Here is a 24,740-nt window from a genome sequence, read left to right on the forward strand (position 1 = left end):
TTTGTACAGGTTTTATTTTCCTCACATAGAAAATGGCCATAAAGCTGTCTGCATTACTATAGAGGTTAAACAAACATGGTTAAAGATAACAGAATCTGCTACATCATGCCTTTGAGAGAATTACAATTATACAAACATCTGTAATTGCTCAGGCAGAGATTCTGATGACTAATTCCAAAACTGCAAGGAAATACTAAACCAACATAAAGGCAGTAGTTTTCATTCCAGTTTACAAAACAAGACCAAAATATTTTAAAAAGAAAAGAACACTGACATTTAGTCGATACAAATGATCAAAGTGAAACAAACCACAGCATTATCTATCTTAACCTATTGATGATTTAGAATGTATCATGAATACCTGAACAGATAATGGTGCCTGAAAATGAACTACAGTTACAGGTAGAATTAATTTAAAAATAATAATTGTGTTAGTTAGGATGGGGTTGAATAAACTTCTCGTTTTAATAAATCATTCCTATAAAATTAACATTTAAAGACAACTCAATGCTATAAAGGGACTCCATTTTTAACCATTCAGATTCTGCTAGCATCACTAACACATTACTGGTCATAACCATGGCACGGCTATAAGTCTGTGTTAGTTTCTGATAGCCCTGTGAGAATTGGGTGAGAGTAGTGTTGGCTCTAAGAGAAGTCATGAAAACCACGTACAGAACCAACTCCCAAATCACAGGAGTTAACCAGCATATAGATGCAAACATGCACTTATAATTGAATAAACCCACATGGGTTTCAAATAGCATATAATATGAAATGTAACAAAATATACTGTTTTTGTAAGAAAGCAAACCTACCAGGAATATGAACTATTCAGTTTAAGATTTGTTTTGTGCCCACACCTCTTCAGATACCACAGCTGCCTTTTTCTAACTTGGGTGGACAATTGTGAAAATGAGAGGGAGGGGTTTTCAATCTGAAGAAGTGTACGTACAAAGCAAGTTCTAATGGAGTTGTGTAATTTCTAATTTTCTTATAACAGTTTATTTTGTTATATTTCACATTACAAACTTACCGCAACTTATTTGGAAATGGTTTGTATTTATTCAGTTGTAAGTTAATGTTAAATGTCACATGTGTTTTAATTCCTCTGATGTGCTGATCTAACATAAACCTATCCTTGTTCATTCAGTCTAGAATATTTATCCAGTTATTCAAGTCACTGTAGTAAGTTGGTAGGCAAATACAGGTTGATCACAGAGCAGCAGGACAAGTTGTTTCCATGAAGCAGGTCTCATTCAGGAGATTTTCAGTCTATATCAATAGGCAATCACTCGTGGTCAAGTATGATTGTCTTCCATCTTAGGAATACGTAAATATAGGTTTGCAGTCATGCCATTCTCCTTATTTGGACAAACTAAACAGTATGTTGAATATATGGATGCACTGTGTATCTTTCTTCTGTGTTTCCAAGTAATGGACGTGAATCCCCCAAAGCTATTACTTTTAGAACTGTATGAAGTATATTACAAATGTAAAGTACTATCAATGCCAATAGTAGTATGCCTTATTGATAGGGAGGGGAAAATGATTTACATGGGGGACAAGTGATGTTAAGTTCTCATCCTACATATCACCTTTTCATCTCATTGGGTCTTCCCATACCTACTATTTTTTCAAGCATACAAGAAGGACGCGTTAAATGCATATATACTTTTAATATATTGCCTACTTTCACATTTGGAATACCACTCAAACATGGTTTATTCATGTGGTATTAAGGGGGGTAGTCGAATTCTTTCTCACTTCAGAAAGGTTAGAGGTGAGAATGCTATTTTGACCTATCTTTATTTCAAAAGAAAAACAAAATATCTGGGGAGGTTTGACCTGTTCTTTTTGTTTGCTTACACCAATAACCCAATATAGTTATAGAGTCTGATAAAAGTTAGGTGTCCTTTAAACATTAGATCAATAACATCTCTAACGACGGAAAAGGCTGTAGCAGAGATCCCTTATATGTGGACATGTTTAGACTACACAAGATATTCAAGGATGTATAGACATGCACATTTCCCTTCTTACACTTTAGGATGTATATGTCATCAATATTTTTGCCTAAATTAGGATGGCATTCATCCATGTTTGAAATCTGACAATTCTTGAAGCCGCGGGTCTCACAAAAATGCCACTTTGTGGCTGCATGTGGGCTTTATGATTCCCACATATGATCATGCTACACTTTTGATCAAGTAATACTACCAGATATGCTGGTAATTTTCTAAGGTAAAGTTCATTGGCTACATTTTGAATCAAACATTACTTAGGGCGATCCCTCGTTGACCGAGTAAGATTGTCTTCCAAGTTCGGTGTACTGGCGGTGGGTACGGTAGGTGACTGTGGAGCCCTATTCTTGATATGTGCATACAAATACTGTATTGCAAATGCTACCAATTTAAATAAAAAAGTTTTATATATAGTAATAACTACTGGGATTCTCAGGAAAGCAGCTGTTTTGATGGTAGTCTGATTAAAGAATATTGGGACATATTCTAGTATTTGAGAAAAAAATTCAAGCATTGAGAGTAACTGGCTACAATCCTACATATGCCTACCTGAGGGTAAGTCCTATTGAATTATGTTGGACTTATGTCTCAGTAGAAATGTTTTACTTACAGAGGGAGTGAATTCAAGTACAAATGCTTAAAATATTTCCTCAGGTATGAATTATTTCATTGTAACTCTTTCAACGTCCCTGTTATTTTATGGTCAAATGTCCATCCTCACTGGATTAGCTTTACTTTGATTAAAATATAACTACTCTATATACTCACATATAAGTTTAGAAAGTTTATCCCAAAAATCAACCCAAAACCCGAGTCAATTTTTCCATGGGATATCTTATTAAATCTTATTAAAGGAACCATCACTTTCTGAGTTGAGTGGAGAAAATTTAAAATTTAATCTTCTCCGTGAGAGCAAGAAAGAACCATTGACTCTCTCTAGTATCTCTGCTGTGGCACTGTTTCTGGTCTTTCTGAATGCCTAGGATAATGAAAGAAGGCGGCAAGAAGGTGGCTGTTGCCCTGAGGCAGCATTGGTACTTTCCTTTCTCCATGGAATTACTCTTGACTTATCCACTGGTCATATCAAAATCCATAATTTTGGCATGAAAACTGGCCCTTTATTTGTACACAGGTCTCTTCTGTTCTATGTACATTACATCATAGGGAAATAGAGTTTATACATCTAGTCATGCCTTACAACTGGCTTTAATTTTATTGGCATTTCTCATGCTCTATATTCCCTTTATTGGCCTAAAAAATCCCCACCTGGTTATACATTTCTTTCATTCGCCTTACATTAGCCACTCCTCTCAAATGCAAACAATTTCTCCCTACAAGCTATACCTGTGTGTCAGGGCTGCATAGTATTACTCACAACTGAATCACTCCCTGGCCTACAAAGACGTTTTGTCTGTTCTGTCTTTATAGCAATTTTGATGAGTTTAGACAATGTAAAAAAATAATCTACATGCTTAATTGCCAATGTGTGGGTCAACAACCTGCCAAGACTGAAAAAGTATAAGGCACAGAATTATTAGAACAGTATAGTATGAAAATGTAGAAAAGTAAAATTTAACAATAAGAACTGTAAAAAAATATTTTTCTAGGAGCGGGAAATTAAAGGGATGGGTAGTTAATCACCAAGCACCTTAAATTTTGAATTATTTACTACTGTTGTAACTACCAGAAAGAAATGGGCTTTCTACAGAATTTTTTAAAAAGCCTTAAAAACAAAAAGGTTCAGTCACATAGCCTGTCACAATAACTGCTGTGTTTTGTTTTGCTGATGTAATGCAGACATGCCCAAGTTTAAAATAAAGTTTCATGCAATATGTCCAACATGAGAAACACCCTGGATTAGGCACAAATCTGTGTAAGGTATGATAGAAAAATTGTTCTACGATAGCTGCAGTTCTGTTCTAACACAATCCCATAATCTGTAGTTACATTAGAAAAATCTCATCTTTGCATATCTACTTTACCCACATAAATACTTTCAACCTTCGTTTCTATTTATTATTTCCGCTTTACTGAAAACAATTTAGAGAAAATGTGAACTTGCAAACCATGGTTTCTACTTGTCCCTCAAACCAGGCTTGACAACAAGCTTCAAATCACGGTTTGTAATTCTGTTTTGGCACCGTGTGCCAAAATATTTTCAGTGAAGCAGAATTGGTTTGATATTTCCTAGTAATAAATGTCCCCTTGTTTAATGGGACATGCTGCTATTGTTGTAATTTCCATTTGACTGAAGTCTCAAATCCTAATCTTATAGTTGGGAAAATAGAATCTGTTTATGTTCTGGATTGAGGATTGAATCACCTACTGTTCTAATATAATGTACAAATGAGTATATACAGCTAACGGCCTTTCAGATTTCCAACAAGTCCATCCCTTGGAGAGGCCTTTCCTCCAGATCATAATATGCTTGGGAAAAAGTATTTTTGTTGATGATATATTGCAATACTAGACTAACTTCCTTCCTAAATACCATAAAAACTATTTCTTACAGTAATTATATATATATGTTCAAAATATTTAAAATAAATAATATAGGAAACAATAATTTTGGCAATAGTGATCCCACCAGGAAGGATCTAGTAGACATTACTTGTCTCTGAGACTGTTGAGTGAAACAGCAGTTGTATTTTATAAAAGCTTTAATATCTATATCTGAGCATCAGATAACTCAATCATAGAATCATAGAGTTGGAAGAGACCTCATGGGCCATCCAGTCCAACCCCCTGCCAAAGATACAAGACTAATACAAAAGTTCTGAGCATCATTTTAATTTTAACTAATACAGAGTGTATAGCTAAATCATATAGCAAAATAAGAGAACACTGATAACTAAGTATTTATTCTAAGTTAACCCAATGGACTTTTTTTGCTAATCAGTTAACAAAATACAACTAATAAGAAGCTCTTGGATTTTAAGTATTTCAAAGCTGATTCGTAATCATCTGTAAATATATCTACATTGTACACATGGTGTTGTGCCTAACCCTGGGGCTCCAATCTACACTCTCAACACAACAAAAAATTAAAAATTCTGAACATATCAGCACAGACAGAAATGAGGCTCTGAAAGTAGGACCACTATTGCAGCATTCTAACACTGTTTCGGACTGAAGCAATGAACACAAAAAAGTGTGTTCGGTGCCGAGGTACACACCTCTTCCTCTGAACTGTCACTCAGGTCATTGTCAAGTGAAGCACTCAAGGAGGCCGCCTTGGGCTCCAGGTAGCAGAGGCACATAGCCAGAGGAAAGGAGAGAGTAAGAGCATATGGCACTGAGAAAGAGGCAGACAGCAAAAAGAAAAAGATGAAAAGGAAACAAGGCACAAGGGAGGGTGAGCGAATGGGAAGGAAATGCTGCACACTTTGTGGCAGAAAGTTGGTTTCAGAGAGGTTGGGAAAGGATAAGTAACCATCATCATCCAGGAGAGTGGGGAATGATTCCGGAAGCTGCAAGGAGAAGGAAAACAATGTCCCACCTTTCCCAGGTTTTTGCTTATAGCTAAACGCTGCATCGTGCTCAACTGAGCAAACTCTTCCTTTTCTATCAGAGTCCAAGTCAGCCTCACCATGCTTTTGAACAGTGTTTTTGGATGCCTCGCAATCTAATGCTTTCCGTGTATTCTCCTTACATCTCCTACGGAGCTTTATTGAGGATGCAAAAGGACCAGATTGTGAGGATGGTGAGGGAGGTAATGAGCCAGTGCCCAGCAAAGATGGCTGATGAAAGAGAAGAAAGAGCAGCAAACAAAGTGCAAGAGCAAAAGGACAAAAAGAAAATTGTAATTAGTTCATTTCCTCTGCATATATATAAAAAAATTACACATGATTAAAAAACTAAATTTATTCATTGGATTAAAATTATATCAGTTTCCCATGCTGCATGCGATTACTATTCAAATCAAGGACAGCAGCTCAATAAAGCAAATTTGAAAGTCAACTCATCTGTTAAAATATATTATTAGATATGTTCTGTTTAGAAACATTTAAAAATGCAGATTTTGTAGAAACCCAAATACTTTTTTTGGACAGTCTAAAGATTCACAACCCAAAGGTTTACTATTCAGATGATCTTACAAACCACAGTTTGGAAGACAGGAAGCAGGCAACAAGTCTGCGCTCCTTCCTCCCCTTTTCCATCTGCTGGTTGCTCTAATCACACTTTGCCATGATATCTCAATACAACCATTGTGACTAGTGCAAGGTTTCCAGATTCATTTCAGACTGTATTTCAAAACACAGCATATCCAATTTTCCTCAGTTATGTCATCAATATAAATCATGGTAAGAAGAAACCAGAAAATGGAAAAGGAAGTTGGAGTGAAACTACAATACTCCAAACACCTCCCCCCCCCCCAAATGCTGGAAGTTTGGTGAGAGTAAGAATCTGAACAGCCCTCTAAAATGGCTCAGTGAGTACCGAGCATCCACAGTGTCCACAAAATACTGGAGGAAAATTGTAATCAGGGAAATGAAATTGATTGCCCTAGAACAGAGCACAGCTGCTGGTGGGCTGGAACCCTGTACAGAAGTGTATCATGTAATATTAAATTGCTGGAAAGTATCACTAATGAAGACTCTGGAGGATAGATAAAGACTATTCATTACTTGCAGAAAGTTATACTATTTTGGGTAAAAACTCCTACAGACTTCAGGTCAGTCTAGCACTGGCTATTGTTGAAGGATTCCAAAAACTGTGGTCTAAACAAATAATTTGATGCTTTACTAATCTCTGGTACTTTACTAATCTTTATGCCACCATGCTCTCATGGAAGGATATGGAAGTGGTCACAGAGGTGACAGGGCTAGCAGGTTAACATTTCAAAATGACTGAATAGAGGTATAAAGAGCTAGAATGCCTGTAAAAGTACATCATGGAGCAGTGCAGCATTCTCAAGCAGCCAGCCAAAACATTCCGTCTCTACATGCCGCACCCATCTCTTCTGCTGCCAGTGCAGAGCCCACCGCGTCAGAAGACATCTCCTGAATCTTCAGAGAAAGGTAGGTCAGAAATGCCCACTGGAGGCTACATGTGAGCTATATAGTGACTTCACAAAACGATTTCTGCCATTCCAAGTGGCCAGCCCCCCTCTTCAAGATATCATAGGTAGCTAGGGAAAAGCATTCTCCAAATGTTCAGAAATACTTTTCCTTCCATGTCTTTCCTATTTAGTGACAACCAAACACTTGAGATGTGGAAGATACAAGAACAACAGAGAAAGACAGAGAGTCTGACCACTTAGACTGCCAAAAAAGAAAAAAGGCAGTGCTTGTAGTTCTAAAAGGTTGAAAAGGAAGGATAAAGTCATGAAAGTGGAGTACAGTGCAACTAAAATGGAGAAAAAGAAGTTAACCACTAAGAGACAAGGGCTAAGGTGTATCTAAAATCCCTCTGTCTCATGAACAGCAAGGGGAAGGAAAAACAGCAACTGCTTTGGCTACTCACTATAGACCTCTAGCTCACTACAATTAATCAAGCATTCTTTTTTCTTATCTTCCCTTCTACACTAGGGGTTTGGAGATCAGAATGGGACAGAATGGACAGTGGAGTGGGAAGTTTAAAAAGTTATCTGGGGAGAAGCTTGTGGGAAGTATGCACAATTCCCCTAGCTCTTCCTCCTCTTAGCCAGTCTCTCATGACACTAGAGACTAGATTGTCCATGTGCCATGGCTGCTCTTTCACTAGTGTGTGCTTTGAGAAAACAAGCCAAGAGGGGAAGGAAGCAGCCATCATTCTGAGGTATGTGGAATGACTCCCACTCAATCTCATGGCCTGTGCTCAGATATTCCATCCTATGCACCCCACTGGCCAATAAGCCAAGAAATCATTCAGAGCATGCTCCACTCCCTCCATCTATACTCTCCTGCTACCACTGTGCTAGTTAAAGGTCCACAAATGAAATACTGTGACCACCATCAGCAGATGGCCAAGAAATCACCCCATCCTATTTATCATTCTCTGTAGGGCCCCTCTTCCCCAATACAACCAGAGTTGCTGGTTTTTATCAGTCACACTGCATTGAAGTTTTATTGTGCTACTGTTACTTTCTTCCCCACCTAATGAAAGGTACCGCTACTAGATGTGCCAACCATTTCTCAATTTTCCTTCCTATAGCTGGCATTCTCCATAATAGAATAGGAACAGTACCTTCTGTTACTTTGGGATTGACTCAGATGGAAAAGGGCTATGTCATTTGCTATGAAGAAGAAATCCTAGGCTGAGCAACTACTTAATGACGAAGACAGACCAGCATAGGTATTGGTGGGAATATCTGCATTTGGAAGAACCAGAGAAACTTTCAAGGGTTCCAAAAAGATCTAGACAGCACTTTAATCTGCTGTATGACTTCACAGCAGATCCTAATACCAGAGGAGGTCACTTGTGACCCTTCAGTTGTTGGACTGGAATTCCCAACAGGAGCAGTCTGCTCAGCCAATGGTGACAGGTGATGTGAACTATTTTCCAGCTACATCTGAAGGCTGTCCATCCTATCTGAATCTAACTTTTGCAACTCTTGTGGGTCTGAGCAATAAAAGTTTAGTGGATCTGGCCGCTCACAGAAGTTTATTCCTTTGAATGTCCAAGATCAGGTCACCAAAGAACTTCACTAGTGCTAACAAATATTCATTTAAGTTAATTATTACCACTGACTATACATTTGTGTTATTAGACACTGCAGTCCCAAAATGTCTAGAGGAACACAAGTTGCCCACTCTGGTGTGCAGGACTGTAGCTTTAACTTGGCACCAGCTCACTCCTACCTATTTGTTTATTTAATTCATATCACTCCTTATGTCAAACATGAGTCCCAAAGCAACCCAGTAATAGGCTGAATATCTGTGTTTGAATAATCAAACTCCTCTGAATTACTTTTGAAAAAAATGAATTGTTATTAAAGAAATGTATTTAATTCATATCCTTCCTTTCTCCCAACATGACACCAAACACAGCCTACTAGTATACACTGAATTGATATGTGCTTGAACTCCACTTGAACCTAAATAAATATACCTTTTTTTGCTTATATTTAGATGTTTCTATTGTATAGATATACATAACTGAAAACAATGTTGACTGTGCATGATGACAATGATGAATACACACAGAAGTAATCGAATAGGCCTTAAGGACACATTTAATGTTCATTCTGGAATGTACATTATTGCTTACGTTCTTTTTGGAAAAAATAATTTACAAATAGTCCTGTTATTTTCCAATTTTCTAGATCTTCCTAGATAGGTCTTTCCTCCTTAGTTTACGCATGCTGTTAGATTCTGGTCTTAATCACAATCACTAGAAATTTGAGGTCAGGCACAACTTCCATCATAATAAATTATTTTAGTCCAATTGAAAGTCTTCAATTTTTTAACCTTGTAAGTGAATTATAGGAGCAAAGTTGAGTGCTGTCACTTTTATTTATTCTGATAAACCTAGTTGGCTAGAAGAACAAAGTATTTTCAAAAATCAATTTAGACGTTCTAAAAAGAAAACTCAGAAAAGGTACCATTTGTGTGAACTAGCCAACAAAGCAGTCACAAAAGGAACAATATCATCATAATCTTTGGAGAGCACTATACTAGTACAAGCTGCCAATTCCAGTCGTGTTGAATACAGAAACTAGATGAAACAGATCTGAGATGCAAAGTTTTTGCAAGGACTGCTTGTGGAAGTAATATACGCATGGCCAACAAAACAAAGGATAACACGCCTATCTAGTATTCTAATTACCATAAACACACTAGCTAAGGTGTACATGCCCTATATTTGGTAATAACTTTGTAAAAAGGATTGACATTGACAAATTCCACTAAGCAGCATCCTGCTCTTGATAAGTGAGAGAAATCTGAACATTGCACTGATATGTATATGTACATTATCAGTGTTAAAGCTCTTGGGTTAGCTTCTTACTTGTACCTGCTCTCTTATGTGCAGTAAGCTATGAAAGGATTGACTTGCTAAGCGGATTGATTTACTATGCAATTAGTTCACACAACTCCACATGTAATGTGGTAAGGAGATAGAAGGTGGAAAACACAAACATCTTAACTTAAATGTATGATAGTTTAAAGGATGCAAAGAATACTTAGAACCACTAGCAGTCAAAGATCAGGAGAAGAAAGCTAACATTCCATATACACTTCTTTAATATCCAAACTTTACATAAGATCTATTAAAATAAATGTCTAAAATGCAAGTGTGAGTCAACTCTTTAAAACTAATATAAAAACTGAAATTCTCTTCTTCTAAAACAAAATCAAAAAAATGTGCAAATGGTCTCAGTTCTAAACTCCAAAAGTATTTAGATTTCTTTCAAAGAGATCCTCCTACGGTTACAAAGTAGGAGTTAAATTCCCACAGTCACATTGGGATGAAGGAAATAAAACGGAATTGAATTATACACACACTGTATTGTATACTGATTACTGGCCTTTTTTATGTTCCTTTTTTTTTTACATCTGCTATGACATGTCAAATGGCACTTAGTCGGCAGTATAAAATAAAAATCTCAAAACTATACCTTGGCTGAAACTGGAGTGAGTTCTTCTGCTTTCTTTTTTCTAATTTGCTCCTCATCCTTCTCTTCTTCTGCCTTTTTCTCTGGTGTCACAGTGGTTATCAAGTTGGTTTGAGAGATGCCCTTTGCTGTGGCATATTGGCCAGTACCAACCTCTGCAGCAGACATAGAATCCTTCATGTATATTTCATGGTTTTCATTCACTGATGCTAAAAGCAAATATAATTTAAAGAAGTAAAATCTGAAAGAAATCACTTTGCAAAGCTAAATGAAAATCAAATGTGGATTAACAGTGCAACCCTGTAGATTCCTACTCATAAATAAGTCTGCTATGTAACGCAACTGGACTTACTCATCAGTAAGTTAGTACAGGATTGCAATGTAAACCTATTTGCAAAAAAAGAAAAGAAAAAAAAGAATCATGTCATGTTTCAAAAACATGCGGAAACATGTATTACTGATAAATAATCAGCAAAGGAATCTGGTTAATATATAAATATGTATGCCTTAAACATATCATATTCAGGATTTATATGTATTCACGCACTCATGCAAATGCTCTCAATTTCTGTTGTGTTTGTTGATAGAGTACTTCACATCAAAATAATGAAACAATTTCATTGCTCTACAAAAGAATGCAAGTAATAATATGGCTCTAGCAATTAAAACAGCACATAAGGAGTTTCAAAGTTAGTAATTGCCATTAGTAACTAGATGCAGTGCAAACAAAGCCAAAATGCAAGATACGGTCATTCTAAAAAATTACTAATCCATTGGAAATGGGGGAAGGGGTAACGTTTTAGAAAACTGAATATGTAAAAACAATGTAGAGCTCTAGCAGAAAGGACTCTAATTCATATGCATCTGTGAAATATACAAGATGTAGTGGACAAATGTAAAGGTAATTGTTGTAAGCAGTAATGGCAACAATGTTCCATCATGAATACAACCAGTGTCAAATTGTAAGGCTGCATACATAAAAGGTATTTATCTATCACACTCTTCCTTTAACTCCATATTTCTTCAGCCTAAAGAAAATGAATTCATTTAGCTATTTCAGAATTGTATTATATACACCAATGCAAACTCTCTTAAGGACACAATTAATATAATTACATGAATAAAGCAAAATGAATTACTCATCAATTATCCAGGTATCTTTTCTTCCTAGAGGTCAAAAGGACTCCTTCCTGAATAATTTGTTCCAGCATGAAAAATATCTTTTTGTTATCATGTATCTGTGCCCTAAATAGGCACAGGTTTTTCAACATTACACAAATCACGAAAGAGGGCAGGAGAACCAAACCGGGCCATGCCTTGAGCATACTGGTGCTTCCCTAACCTTTTGTCCATGATTTAGTCTTGCCCCTAAATGAGGTAATAAGAGAAACTTTCTCTTAATTGCACCAAGAAGCCATGGTTCTTCTATTCTAGTAGGGCTTTAGCTCTGATCAGGCTGGCCTACAATGTCAGAGGTGTTTGCCAATAAAAGGACTCCGAATGACTGATTCTGAAGTGTGTACTGAAATTAATAAGATTTTTATTTTTTCATTCCAATGGCTCTGCGAACTTCCTTTGGCGCCGTATTTGAAGGAATTGAAACATATTGTTTGCTAGATTTTTCAACTGTGTTTTACTTTGTTTGTACATCACTGGATTTTTATATTGATATTTTAAACATTATATTCCTGTATGCTACACTAATAATTTTAGTGAAGAGTAGCTTAAAAAATCTTTTAAATGACATAACAAAAGAATTGCCTTTGGTTGTACTAAACTGCATACTGTTATTTAATTATACGCAAACGCATGCATGCCAGCTGAGAACAGAATGATGGCTTTGAAAGGAATATTAGGAACAACTGTATGCAAGAAGAATTTTGCCTGAAGAGAAACAACAATTTCACTTGACAATGAAAGACCTTTCAGGTGCTTATGGAAGAGTGGTGGAGTGACTTGAGTGTTGGCTTGAACCCTAAAACTGAGGTTGAGATTTTTACTATGTTATTAGTGTCATTGGATGGTCTCATGAACATTACTGTTTCCCAACCTAACTACTTCCCAAGGTTTTTGTAGGTTAGCCTGACTCCTATTTTAGTTCATTGCTTTAGGCCATTGGTTTATGTTTGGTCCGATAAACTGTAATGAAATCATCACATGCACATGTCTGATTAGGACTATGTGATTTTTGGTTACTATAGTAAGATGACAATTTACTGTCCAGATAAATGTAAGGCTATATTTAAAGTGCAGCAAAGTATGATTCACTAAGAAGTGCTTACAGTATAATCTTCTATGTGCTTACTGAGATGTATGCTCAGCAGACTTTTCAATGACTCTTACTTCCAATTTTGGGGGAAACTGCTGTCTAAGACACTCTGTGTTTATATAAAGCACTATGAAACATGAAGGCTGATATGGACTATCTAGCTAACTGCGATTGAAAAATAAATGCATTCCATGGCCCTTTTATTCCTCACAAAACATTTTGTCAAAAGACTTGCTTTTTGCATATCAATCAAAAGAAAAATAATGCTGAGAACCATTTGTTCTCTGAGCCGCATGCACAGCAGTAAGGTCATAAGTTGCTTGGTAACCAGCAGGAAGCATATTAGTACTCAAAGGATCAACATTAATGAGTGATAAGCACCCATGTTATCAATTTCAGCTTGTAGCAATAGGGATTAACACTAATTTATTTGGCTCACATATTTTCCCATTGATTCTCAACAATCCTGAGTACCTGCTTTTTTTCAAAGTTCATGAAATCTTTACAGTTATGTTAAATTTAAAAGTACTGACTTCTGATACAACTTTTGAAAAGACAAATTACATGCCTATTATTCGTCTGCAATTAAATAGTACCACTGACAACTGATTAGGCAATTTTATAATTTATAGCATCATGCCAGGTTTATTCTAAAAAGCTGTAAATTCCTAATTTCTGTCAGCAATAGAAAATGTTCAGAAAAGTTGAAAACTTTGTTCATCTCATCATACAATATAAACTTGTGTCAGCAAGTGATGCCAGCAGTTGTAAATGCCATGTCCTACAAATATTTCTGAAAGCTTGGTAAAAATATTTATTTGTAGAAAAGAGAAAAAAATATTTTTGAGGTTAATTTACTGAATTGTGCAATCAACTGTACCAGGTATAAACTATTTAGTACATCAGAAAGGAAAAATCTAGATAACTTTATGTTGCATGATTTTTTAAAATGTAAAACTTTTTAAAATACTCTATGTGATTTTTCATTACTATAGTAAGATGACAATTTACTATCCAGATAAATGTAAGTCTACATCAGAGGTTAAGATTATCTGGGGAGGCTCTGCTCTCAGTCAAACCTCCTTCGCAGGTGCAATTGGTAGGAACGAGAGACAGGGCCTTCTCAGTATTGACTCCTCGACTATGGAACTTCCTCCCCAACACAATTAGATCAGCGCCCTCCCCCTTGGCCTTCAGAAAAAAAGTAAAAACATGGCTGTGGGACAAAGCCTTTGGGCAGTAAGCAATACAAGGAATGAATAGGGATTAAGTGCAATTGATATTGCAATGGTCTTGGACTATGATTTTTGGATTATGTGATTTTAATGTTTATATTAATATGTTTTAACCTCACATTTTAATATTTAAATGTTATTATGTTTTTTTATAATTACTTGATAGTTATATGTTATTGTTGTTTCATGTTAGGTTTTTTGTATGTATGTTAGGCACTGAATTTTCCCATGAATATGTTGGAAACCGCTTTGAATCCCACCCCACCCACCCACCCCTCACAATGTGAAAAGTGGTATATAAATGAAGTAAATAAATAAAAAAATTGTGTCAAAAAGTAATTTGATGGTGAGATAACTCTATGATATTATCTAAGAAAAGTATAATTTATATAATGAAAAAATAAAGTTACCACATATGTGATTGTCAAGTACCAGTTTGGTACCATCAATTTGACAGTATTAAATGGTTGTGAAAATTGGACAGTGAATAAATCTGACAAGAAGAGAATAAACTCATTTGAAATATGTTGGTGGAGGAGGGTTCATGAAACACAGTACTCTGACAACAATTACTTGGTCCTAGAGCAAATCAGGCCTGAAGTCTCCCTAGAAACCAAAATTTAGTTGAGGCTATCATATTTTGAAGATACCATGAGATGACATGGCCCATCAGAAACGATTATAAAGCTAGGTAAAGTGGAAAGCAGCAGAAAAATAGGACAGCCATATTCGAGATGGACTGATTCAATCAGAAGGCAGTGGCTCTGAGTTTGAAGACATGTTGCTAGTCTGTTAATAACAGGGTGCCATGAAGGCCTCGTGTGCATAGGGCTGCCATAACTTGAAGCCAGCTTGATGGCAATTAAGAGCTATCAAAATATGTATGATCAAAAGACCCAGGAAACTGCAACTTGTGGAAGAAACCAATAAAATTTGGAATTTCAGTCCAAGGGCCTTTCCACAAAGGCCTATATCCCATAATATCAAGGCAGAAAATCCTATATTATCTGAATGTGGACTCAGATAACCCAGTTTAAAGCAAATATTGTGTGATTTTCTGCCTTGATATTTTGGGATATAGGGCTGTGTGGAAGGACCCTAAGACAAATTATTTCAAGACCTGTATCTCTGATGGTTCTGCAAAGATTTGTCTGCCCCTTCCCTTAAGAACGCCATAGGCCACTTACTAATTATATAAGTCCATTTTTCTTTTAAGAAATTAACAAATACTAATCCGGTAAAGAAAAAGCATTCTAATGACTATTTTTATATGTGACAAACACCTAACAAGTGTGAAGGCGTCTTTGTCTAGAGAGCATTATGAAAAGTGGATTACAGGCCCAGGTTGAGAAAAAAGGGAGGATTTTTAAAAAAGGAAAAGGAAAAGGAAGGTAAAAATCTCAAAAGCAGAAGGAAAACTAGGGTTTAAAGGAACTGATGGGGTGGGATAGAGGTTTATTCCTTAGTTTTTGTGTACTGCTACACAAAACCCGCCAGGAAAAGCAGGAGGCTAATATTTATTTCACGGTCATCTCATAATGAATCAAATGTCATGCATATACTTACAAATGTCATCCAGCAGAAATTCAAGGGACATGAAATTATAAGATGTTTACAAAGTGCTTTCTTTAGAAGGAAAAAAAAGGAATTGTGCTAGAAATCCAAATAAAAGACATTATTAATATCTTACCCCCGTCTAGGCTGCGAGACATAGTGTACCGTTTGCTTGATGAACGCTCAAAGTAAGGGGCAGGGCGGTCAATAAGAGCACTGGCTCGCCTCGTCTGAGCTTGTGTCCTTCCGCTATAGCGAAACTTGGAGCCCAGTGTAAGGAATTTTTTGGGAGGAGCCTCTGGGTGTAGGAGCCTAGAATAACATACAGATTAACCATGAAAAATGGTTGGTGTTTTAAAATTTAAAACATTATGTATTTAAGTTTAGATGTTACAGTAAAAAATATATTGTGGCATAAAGTAATCCTACACCAATATATACACATAAATACATCATGAGAGGCAGTGTTGTGTAGTGGTTTCAACTAGGATTCTGGTAGATCCATGTTTAAATACCTACTCAATACTTAAGTGACCTTAGGCAAGCTATACCCTTTTAGCCTCAAATCTCCTTTGAATAAATCTTGCTAAGAAAAACCTAGGTTATGTTCACCTTATACATTGGAATGGATATGAAGATACAAAATAATGGGGCTTACTTTTAGCTAAACAGACAATGATTTGTAGCCTTAGTATGGCATAGTATCATGAAGTAAATTCAATAGTTAACAGCTGGATACTTCAAAGTCATTGTCAAACAACAATTATGCCATTTACAAAATGTCAACAGCCAATCACATTCCATTAGCGACAATCACACACACACACACACCCACACACACCCTGCAATTTATTGTGATACTGATTTCTTTGATTTTATGTAGTATTCATGCTATGCCTTAACAAAGATTCCTTGATCTCTCTGTACTGCAGATTGAGCATTCCTTAACTGGAATTTCAAAATCTAAAAGACTCCAAAATCATATTGCCCATATGATAGCTAAAATACAAGGGTTGAATGAAAAGTAATGTCTCCACCTTCGTTACTTAGGTTTGGATGGGGATATTTTAATAAATCAAACGCAGAAATAATCCTTAGAATGTGCTCTTTATCTACCACTATTCACTTTTCCGACAATTGGATACATTTCTTCCAACGATGAACAAGTTTTCTGAAGCCGTCACAGAAGAAGTTGACACTCTGTTTCCGCAACCAGCATCTCACAGTTTTCTCAGTGTCTTCATCTGAAGCATAATTATGTCCCCACAGATCTTTTTTCATTATCGTGGACAGATGGAAGTCCGACGGTGCTAAATCTGGACTGTATGGAGGATGTTGTAGTGAGATGCAGTATCTGAAGTTTCAAGTCTGTGCGCTTTCATTTCAGGCATCAGCATCTCGGGTACCCATTGTGCACAGATATTCTGATAGCCAAGCAAGCAATAATGTGACCCACATTCTTGTGAAATGCTGATTATGTTTGAAATTTCTCTCTGAATGATACGACGATCATCCTGAATCAATCTGTCAACCTTATGCTTAGGAAAATCAGTGGTTGCTGTCACAGGATGTCCAACTCTTTGTTTCTCACGCAAGTCAGATGTTCCCACCTCAACATCTATAACTTACTCATCCAATGACGCACAGTACTCACATCAATGCAATCATCATAAAGAGCTTGAATTCTCTGATGAATCTCCTTTGAGGTGATACTTCTGCTGTCAAGAATTCAATGACTGCACATTGCTTAAGTCGCATTGACCGACCATCTGCGCAGGGTTCCATACTTCACACTTTAATAATACAACCGTTCAATGCTAAGGCTTCCTGCCAAAATGGAACTATAAAGGAGAATCTACTGAACAAGCCAGTACTTGCCCCATATCAGTACTGCCATCTGTTGAGGAGTTACAAAGGTGGAGACATTACTTTTCATTCAACCCTTGTAGTGACAACTTTGCTTTCTGATGCTTCAGTGTACGCACACTTTGTTTCATGCACAAAATTATCAAAAGTGTTGTATACAAAATGGTCTTCAGGTATGTGCACAAGACATCTATGAATCATAAATAATCAAACTCTCAAGGTCCATCCCCAAGATATCTTATTATGCATGCAAATACAGAAATTCCATTAAAAGAACCCTAAAATCCAAAATACTTCTGGGCCCTAGCATTTCAGATGAGGGATTTTCAACTTGTATAAAGAAATCTCTGAAATACAGCATTTGCCAAAAATAAGATCAAACTGCTTTATTTCAGTACGTGGCCAAGAAACATTTTAAAAACATTTTATACAATTTATTCTTTATTGTTAATTTAAAAAAAATCTTTTATAAGAAATTTAATACCTGAAAAATGTATGATGCTCAACACATACTTTCCATAGACGCTTTGCAGCACGATGATTGGGTAATTTAAACCCAATTGTGCTTTCAAATTGTTCAAACTAGAAAAGAAAAGAACATTTATTTCTACACAAAGATCCATCAAATTTTTCCATAAATATTTTGACATTTGTGAAAATACATTATATTTAAACAGACAAGAAGGCCCACTGTTAGGCTGGCCAGATTATTCTAAATGTATAGCTGACCATGCAATTTTAATTTGATTCTTTGAGAGAGACTAAATTCTTAAAAGAATATTGAATGATTATGTAATTGAATGTAACACTGCAAAATATATATGTATGAAGATGCAGTACATTAGTTGAATTATATAAAAGGACAGGTATTTAAATATAATACTTATTACGCAGTTGCTAACTGCATAAAATATGTAATATTTAGTCTGACGCTTGGAGAGTTATTGTCCACATATCAACAATAACAATTTATTATGGTCCATTGACCTATCAGTGAAGAAACAGTCATTAAAAATTATACCATTTCATTGTCCAAAATTAGTCTACATGGTTTCGAGTAATACCCCTATCCGAGGTTAGTTTTGTTCTCAGCCTTGTTGCCACTGCGAGGAATTTTGGCACTATGAGGGTCACCCTGCGGCACTTGTCTTCTAAAAGATATCTAACAATCCCCTGCAGGTGATGGCTGGTCAAGCGGGACAAAACTGGATATAAAAGCTGTCTATGCTGCACTGTGTAATAACAGCATTTCAATAAAATATGTTTGATTGTTTCTACTTCATTTCCTTCACAGGATGGTAGTCTTTGGGCACATGGAGTTCCAATCTTCCTTTTAGAAGCTCTGAGGGAAATATGTTTAATCTTGCCTTTGTAAAAAGTCTGTGATATTTGATCACTGTAAGACTTTTTAGGTATTCACATGTCTTAAATGGCATGTATGGCAAGTTGAAGACTTTGGGGGAGCTTGGTGAATTTGAGCAGGCTTTAAGCTCTCCTCGGACAATGTCCCACAACCTTTGCCTCAGGGATTCTTGTGGCATTTTGAATCCCAAATGGAGCAAAGGGATGCAGATACTCCAATTGAGGCTGCTTTCCATTCACTCCTCCATGCCCAAAGGGGTTTGGGGGTTTCATAAGAGAGGTGATGTAGTAAACCTGTTCCCAGTTTGAATATCATTGTTTTTAACCATAAGTTCATTTTCAGAGTCCAGAACCTGGTACTCAATGGACATTCACCAATTTCTAGGAACAGGACCACATTAGATACACAAGAAGGCACATTTAGATGATCTCTTATAAACTTTGCTTGCACTCTGTCTAGATTTACAGTCAAAATTTCACACTATATGGCTGCATCAAAGATGAGTTTAGAAGCTATTTTGGTGTTAAAGATTTTTAGTTTGGTGTAATAAGACCTTATTATAGCTGCTCAGAAGGCCTTTGTCTTTTGAATCACTGTTTCAGAGTGCACTCTCCGGGGTAAGGTGTGATGGAAGGTAAGGCCCAAATACTGGAAGCTTCCAATCTGCTCTAGAGTGAATTTGTCAGTAGACCATTTATATTTTGTAAAATTACTTTAAAGACCAGAACTTTTGATTTACTAGCATGTATAGCTCATTTGTTTTGCAGTATTCTGTAAATGTCCTGAACTGGTATATAAGTCCTGGTCTAGATCTGGTGAAGATGGCTGTTTCATCTGCATACAGTAGGATGGGAACTCTCCTTTTACCCAGCCTGAGTAGGTGGCCTTGCGAGTCCATAATGGCTTTCTCGAGATCATTCAGGAATAAGTTAAACAAAGTAGGGGCTAAGATACAATCCTGCCTTACTCCTCTGGTCATTTGAATTTGCCCTGAAATTTGGCCTTGGGAGCCGCATCTAACCTGTAACCTGCTATCTCTGTAAAGTTCTTTAATGAGAAAGAGTAATATTTTATCCATTAGGTAATTATCTGTACAAATACAAATATTGCCTGCGACCCTTTCTCTATTATTGTGGAGAAAAGAAGATAATTTGAGCCAACAGAAGGAACAAGGTAGAAAGCTAGGTTGAGATAAATTTTCGAAGCTCAGCAGGTATCTCAGTTGTAAGCATATGCTTTTTGGCGCACTCATTTTCAAAACAAAATGCAACTTTACAGACTTAAGGAACTGTCCATTTTGCAACAACCAATGGGGAAAACACTCAATTTATTGAAGTCCACTTACTTCACCTGGTCGGATCTTGATGTAGAAGTTATTCCTCTTGTATGAAATTTTGAGAACCTTGGGCCAAGCAAACCTGTTTATTCTTAATCTGTCACGATATATCAAAAGGCCACTTGCGCAAACCCCTAACATGATTTCAACACCTTCAGAATCCTAAAAAAAGAGGGGGGAAAGAGGGGGGGATAGAAGAAGCAGGATAAAGTTTCCTCTCAAAGATCTTTGTTTTTCAGTTATATATTGATATCATTTAAATAGTGTTTCATTTCCATTTTCAATAGTTACTGTGTTATTATTTTTTTTAAATAATTTTCATGTAGCCACCCCACCATATTCCTTCATTCATGTATTCTCACTTATGTACACAATCATATTGCGAAAATATAACTGTGGCTGCCCTTTGTGGCATACAGTATAAGATAATCCTAAATGAGTATAAGATGAGCTAGAATGAAGACCTGTTCAAAGTGCTATATTCCCCATACACACCTGGTTTATTTATTGGCACACACTCTACAATCAGAAACTATTTTAAGGTTGGCTTACAATATGTATAAATTGAATCACTAAAACATCAATTAGAAAAATAAATGTTCAATAGTATTACGGGGAAAGCATACTTAAAATCATGTGAGCTTCCCTACTGGTGGCCCTATGTCCAACTATATGATCATTGCCTCTAATGCAGTGGTTCTCATCCTTGGATCCCCAGTTGTTTTTGGCCTACAACTCCCAGAAATCCCAGCCAGTTTACCAGTTGCTAGGATTTCTAGGAGTTGAAGGCCAAAAAATCTGGAGACCCCAGGTTGAGAGCCACAGCTCTAATGCTTTTGGGAATGTGAAAGGGGCCTTTGACTCATGTGAGAGAAGGTGTTAAGGATCAACCATAGCTCTAGCTTGCATATTAGCCACTGGATTAATAAACCAAGTCCTCTTAATATTTCACAGAAAATGTGCCCTTCCAACTGGAAGCCCTACATCCCAGGCTCTCAATCTCCGAGGGTGAATCATTCTAACTGGTTTCATACCTCTGAGGGAGAGATGCTTCAATAAATTTCAACACCTCCAGGAAGTTATTGGGTTGTGACAAGGGAAGGAAGAGGCCAAAGAAAATTCCTACTATTTGACCACTATTCTGCTGGCTGAAGTGTTCGTGCTCAGTCAGACATTCCTTCTGTTCAGAAATAGTAAAAAGACTAATCTGAGGGGCTAAGTCACACTTCTGTTTGTTTAGGTGCTAGCCTTATAACAAGGGAAAGCATGGAAAGATGCCTATTGAATACAGAGCTATGCTAGATCAAAGCCCTACAAACCCTTTCAGGACTCAACCAATGCTAGTACCAAATGTCACAACTACAGACTCTCCAAAATGCTTTTACCCTGTCTTAGAGACATAGATGATCTTGTATGATCTGAGAACATCCAAGAAATCTATTCATGTTAATGTTTAAGAGGAAGACAACGCTTGCAAACATCACACCAAAATGAAAATGAAAATTCTATCTTTCAAGACTTTGCACATAGCCAGATTAACACAGCCTGTATCCACTCTTCAGAATTAAAGCAGTTTGACACCACTGAGCTATGGAAATCTGGGATTTGCCCTGCTGTGAGATATTTACGTTTCGAAAAATGTATCTTAAATTCAACTAGACCTGCTTTTATGCAGGGTCTAGCCAAAGATGGAGCCGGAGTGGGCCCTGCCTCCTGACTGGTTGGCTGGCTGGCCAGGAGCATGCCAAACCAAATGGCATGCAGGGCTCCTGGGAAGAGGGAGCTCTCAAGAAGATAGAAGGAAGAGGGGAGCGCCATCCCCTGCAAAGCCCCTGCCTGGGCAGGGGATTTTTCATCTCAATCATTTTTCTTTTTAGTTGCATCTATTAAATTGTAGGATGTGAGGCAAAAACTGTGCCATCTAAATATTTTGTAGAGTAGACTGGAAAATGTTTGGCACATTATTAACAATTTTTAATACAGCAAGTTATTGTATATATCCTAATATTTCCATGTAGCCCACATCCTTTGCTTTTGCTTTCTTCTATAGTTTTGATAAAAGTCTTCAAATACTTTGATATTGTTAAGCCTTTTCTATTTTAGATTGAAAAACAAAAGACACATGCCTTCTGGTAGAATGCTGTCTTTGAAAAAAACAAACCCAAAGTGACTGGGAAGAGCAATTAGGGGAACACAAAAGATAATATTGCATTTTACTCATAAATCAGTGCACAGTTCTCTGTAGAAAACTTCAAAATTGCTTAAGTTTTAAAAATCAGATTTCATGCAGAATATTAGATTACCATGTTGTTATTTTTATCTCTCTTGCTCATGAATATTTTGCCAATTTCATGTGTAGGATGTGTTGTTGAAGGTTTCATGCTTCTGGAACATGGCCATACAGCCTGGAAAACTCACAGCAACCCAGCTGTATGATGGTTTTATTGGATTTCAGCATTTTAAATTCAAAAATGGCATCAGATTTGCTCCATTATGCAACCTATCATGGGGTTTTATTGGCAAGATTTGTTCAGAGGGAGGTTACTTTTGCTGTCCTCTAAGGCTGAGGATGTAATTGGCCCAAGGTCATGCAATGCTCAAACCACTATATCATGCTACTTCCCAAAATCTAAAGATAGGCAAATTGAATTGTACTATAGTGTCCTTTCTTATACTGGCACTCTACCACTTAACTGTATATTAAGAACCTGTGAAATTTGAAAAACAGCACTATTTGTTATAGTGAACTTTGGACTGACATAAAATTTGTCAGTCATTCAGATGTGCAAGATTTTTGGGATAGTATCCACACTGCTTTACTGCTGGTGGAGGAGCAAAATCTGGTGGAAATGGAAGGAGGTAATCTTCGTTGCTCACAAGGCAGCTCTGGAAAGAGGAGGAAAATTGCTGAATTTAAGCAACTGTTGGATTCGCTGCACAGACTAGTACATCTATATACATCCCTCATCACCCTGTTATAATCATATGTATTTTCTTCATCAAACATCTGGTTGTTTTTGAGATAGGCTCCAACAGGTATTTGGTCGTGTATAGTGCCAATCTGCACTCCATCTCTCTTCTTCCCACTCTGTAGTTATTCTGCACAGGGGTTTGACTGGCACAGCACTCTGAAAGTCTCCTCCAATATGAGTGACAGAAATAAATGTGAGAGCTGTAAGAAGCCCATTTAGGTGGTTGCCCAGTTTTTTTAAAAAAATTACACCAAGTCTAACATGCTAAATGAAGTACAGAGCTCTGTATGTCATACTTTAGATTTAGTCCTCCACAGTTAAAAGGATTGCTGTAATCATCAGCTATATATGCAGCAAGAATACTAAAATGGGTATGAGATACAATACCATTAATGCACTGATACATTTCTATACCCATAAATAGAGCAACATATTTGCCTAAGTGGGGTATGAAGGAGAATTGTTCAAGCCTGTGAATTGAATCAGAGCTTTGTCTGTCATTACCTTGGCATGGTGAAGGTCTACTCCATACATGGACAATTTTTTGGCATTTTCCAAAAAATGCATCTCAGCCTCTGCTGGTGTCATTCCCCTAAAGAAAGTCAGTGGGATATTTTTTTTAAAACACATGCAAAATATATTGTTTCCTTGAACATAACATTCTTCATGTGATTTTAAATGAGAGATAACAACATTTTATACAATGTATGGTTTAAGCTAAATAGTCACCACCATTATTTTATTTTAAAAACAGAAAATTCAATATATTTTTCTTGAACAAAATTCTGAAGTGCCATGTTACATCTGTTCATTTTCCCCTACTTTCCTCACCTGTGACTTTTATGAAGCTCTATTACTTTATCTTCCAGTTCTTTTGTGTGATTTGGTGCAAAGCGAAATTCACTGACATAATCACTTCCATACTCATCAGGATCATAATCACCAAGCTCTGACTGAACTGTGTAGGAACCCAGAAGCGCGAGTGTAACAAAAGAACATGGCAGTCGTCCAGAAACAATGTCATCTCTCAGCTGTAGACAGAGGTAATACCTGTGCCAGAATAAACAACCAAAAATTATCAACATCTCCATAAATACACACAAGGAATGTACAAATTATAGCAATTCAAAAGCAGTTGAGGTCCATATGTATCTCAGTGTCCTTTGCTTGACGTTTTGATTAAACAAAGAATAGCAGATTTATGAAATAAATGAATTCTTTCCTTCTCAAGAGTGAGAAGTTAATGCATAACTGGAATTTGAATATTAGTCCCCAAGCTATAAAAAAGCTATATACCACCCTCAAACTTTCCACTTGATTTTTTTGTCACATCTGTTCTTCATTAAAATTTGAACCTGTTTTTCTTCTACTACTTATGGTTCAATTTGAACAAAGTATAATTTTCTCTCTTATGCTGTTTCCCTGTTAAATCTATCAATGCATCACTCTCTTAGGTCACTATGTAATGGATCCATAATTCCATTGATTCATTCATCACAATTAGGGATTACTGAAGTCTCTGCAGCTTGGTTTTAGGAGATTTCCTAAATGGGGAACTAGGTTTTTCTGAAGTTTATCATCAACA

General features: G+C 36.6%; 1 protein-coding gene across 26 annotated transcripts in view; it reads right to left on the bottom strand.

Annotated features, from left to right (window-relative positions):
- EPB41L3 (erythrocyte membrane protein band 4.1 like 3) overlaps window positions 1–24,740 on the bottom strand; it is a 195,664-nt gene that overhangs the window by 19,606 nt on the left and 151,318 nt on the right. For 16 of the 26 annotated variants that reach the window (XM_060775089.2, XM_060775088.2, XM_060775078.2 and 13 more), the window contains exons 7-13: window positions 23,987–24,205; window positions 23,660–23,747; window positions 20,193–20,345; window positions 17,969–18,066; window positions 15,755–15,930; window positions 10,564–10,769; window positions 5,201–5,764 (exon numbers count right to left, since the gene is read on the bottom strand). In XM_060775089.2, the coding sequence (XP_060631072.2) occupies window positions 5,201–5,764; window positions 10,564–10,769; window positions 15,755–15,930; window positions 17,969–18,066; window positions 20,193–20,345; window positions 23,660–23,747; window positions 23,987–24,205 (1,504 nt within the window). The remainder of the gene's footprint in view (window positions 1–5,200; window positions 5,765–10,563; window positions 10,770–15,754; window positions 15,931–17,968; window positions 18,067–20,192; window positions 20,346–23,659; window positions 23,748–23,986; window positions 24,206–24,740) is intronic. The other 10 variants (XM_060775101.2, XM_060775092.2, XM_060775090.2 and 7 more) reach the window with 3 other exon arrangements.

Source organism: Anolis sagrei, chromosome 4, assembly GCF_037176765.1.
Source record: "Anolis sagrei isolate rAnoSag1 chromosome 4, rAnoSag1.mat, whole genome shotgun sequence".
In the NCBI taxonomy this organism is placed as follows: Eukaryota; Metazoa; Chordata; class Lepidosauria; order Squamata; family Dactyloidae; genus Anolis; species Anolis sagrei.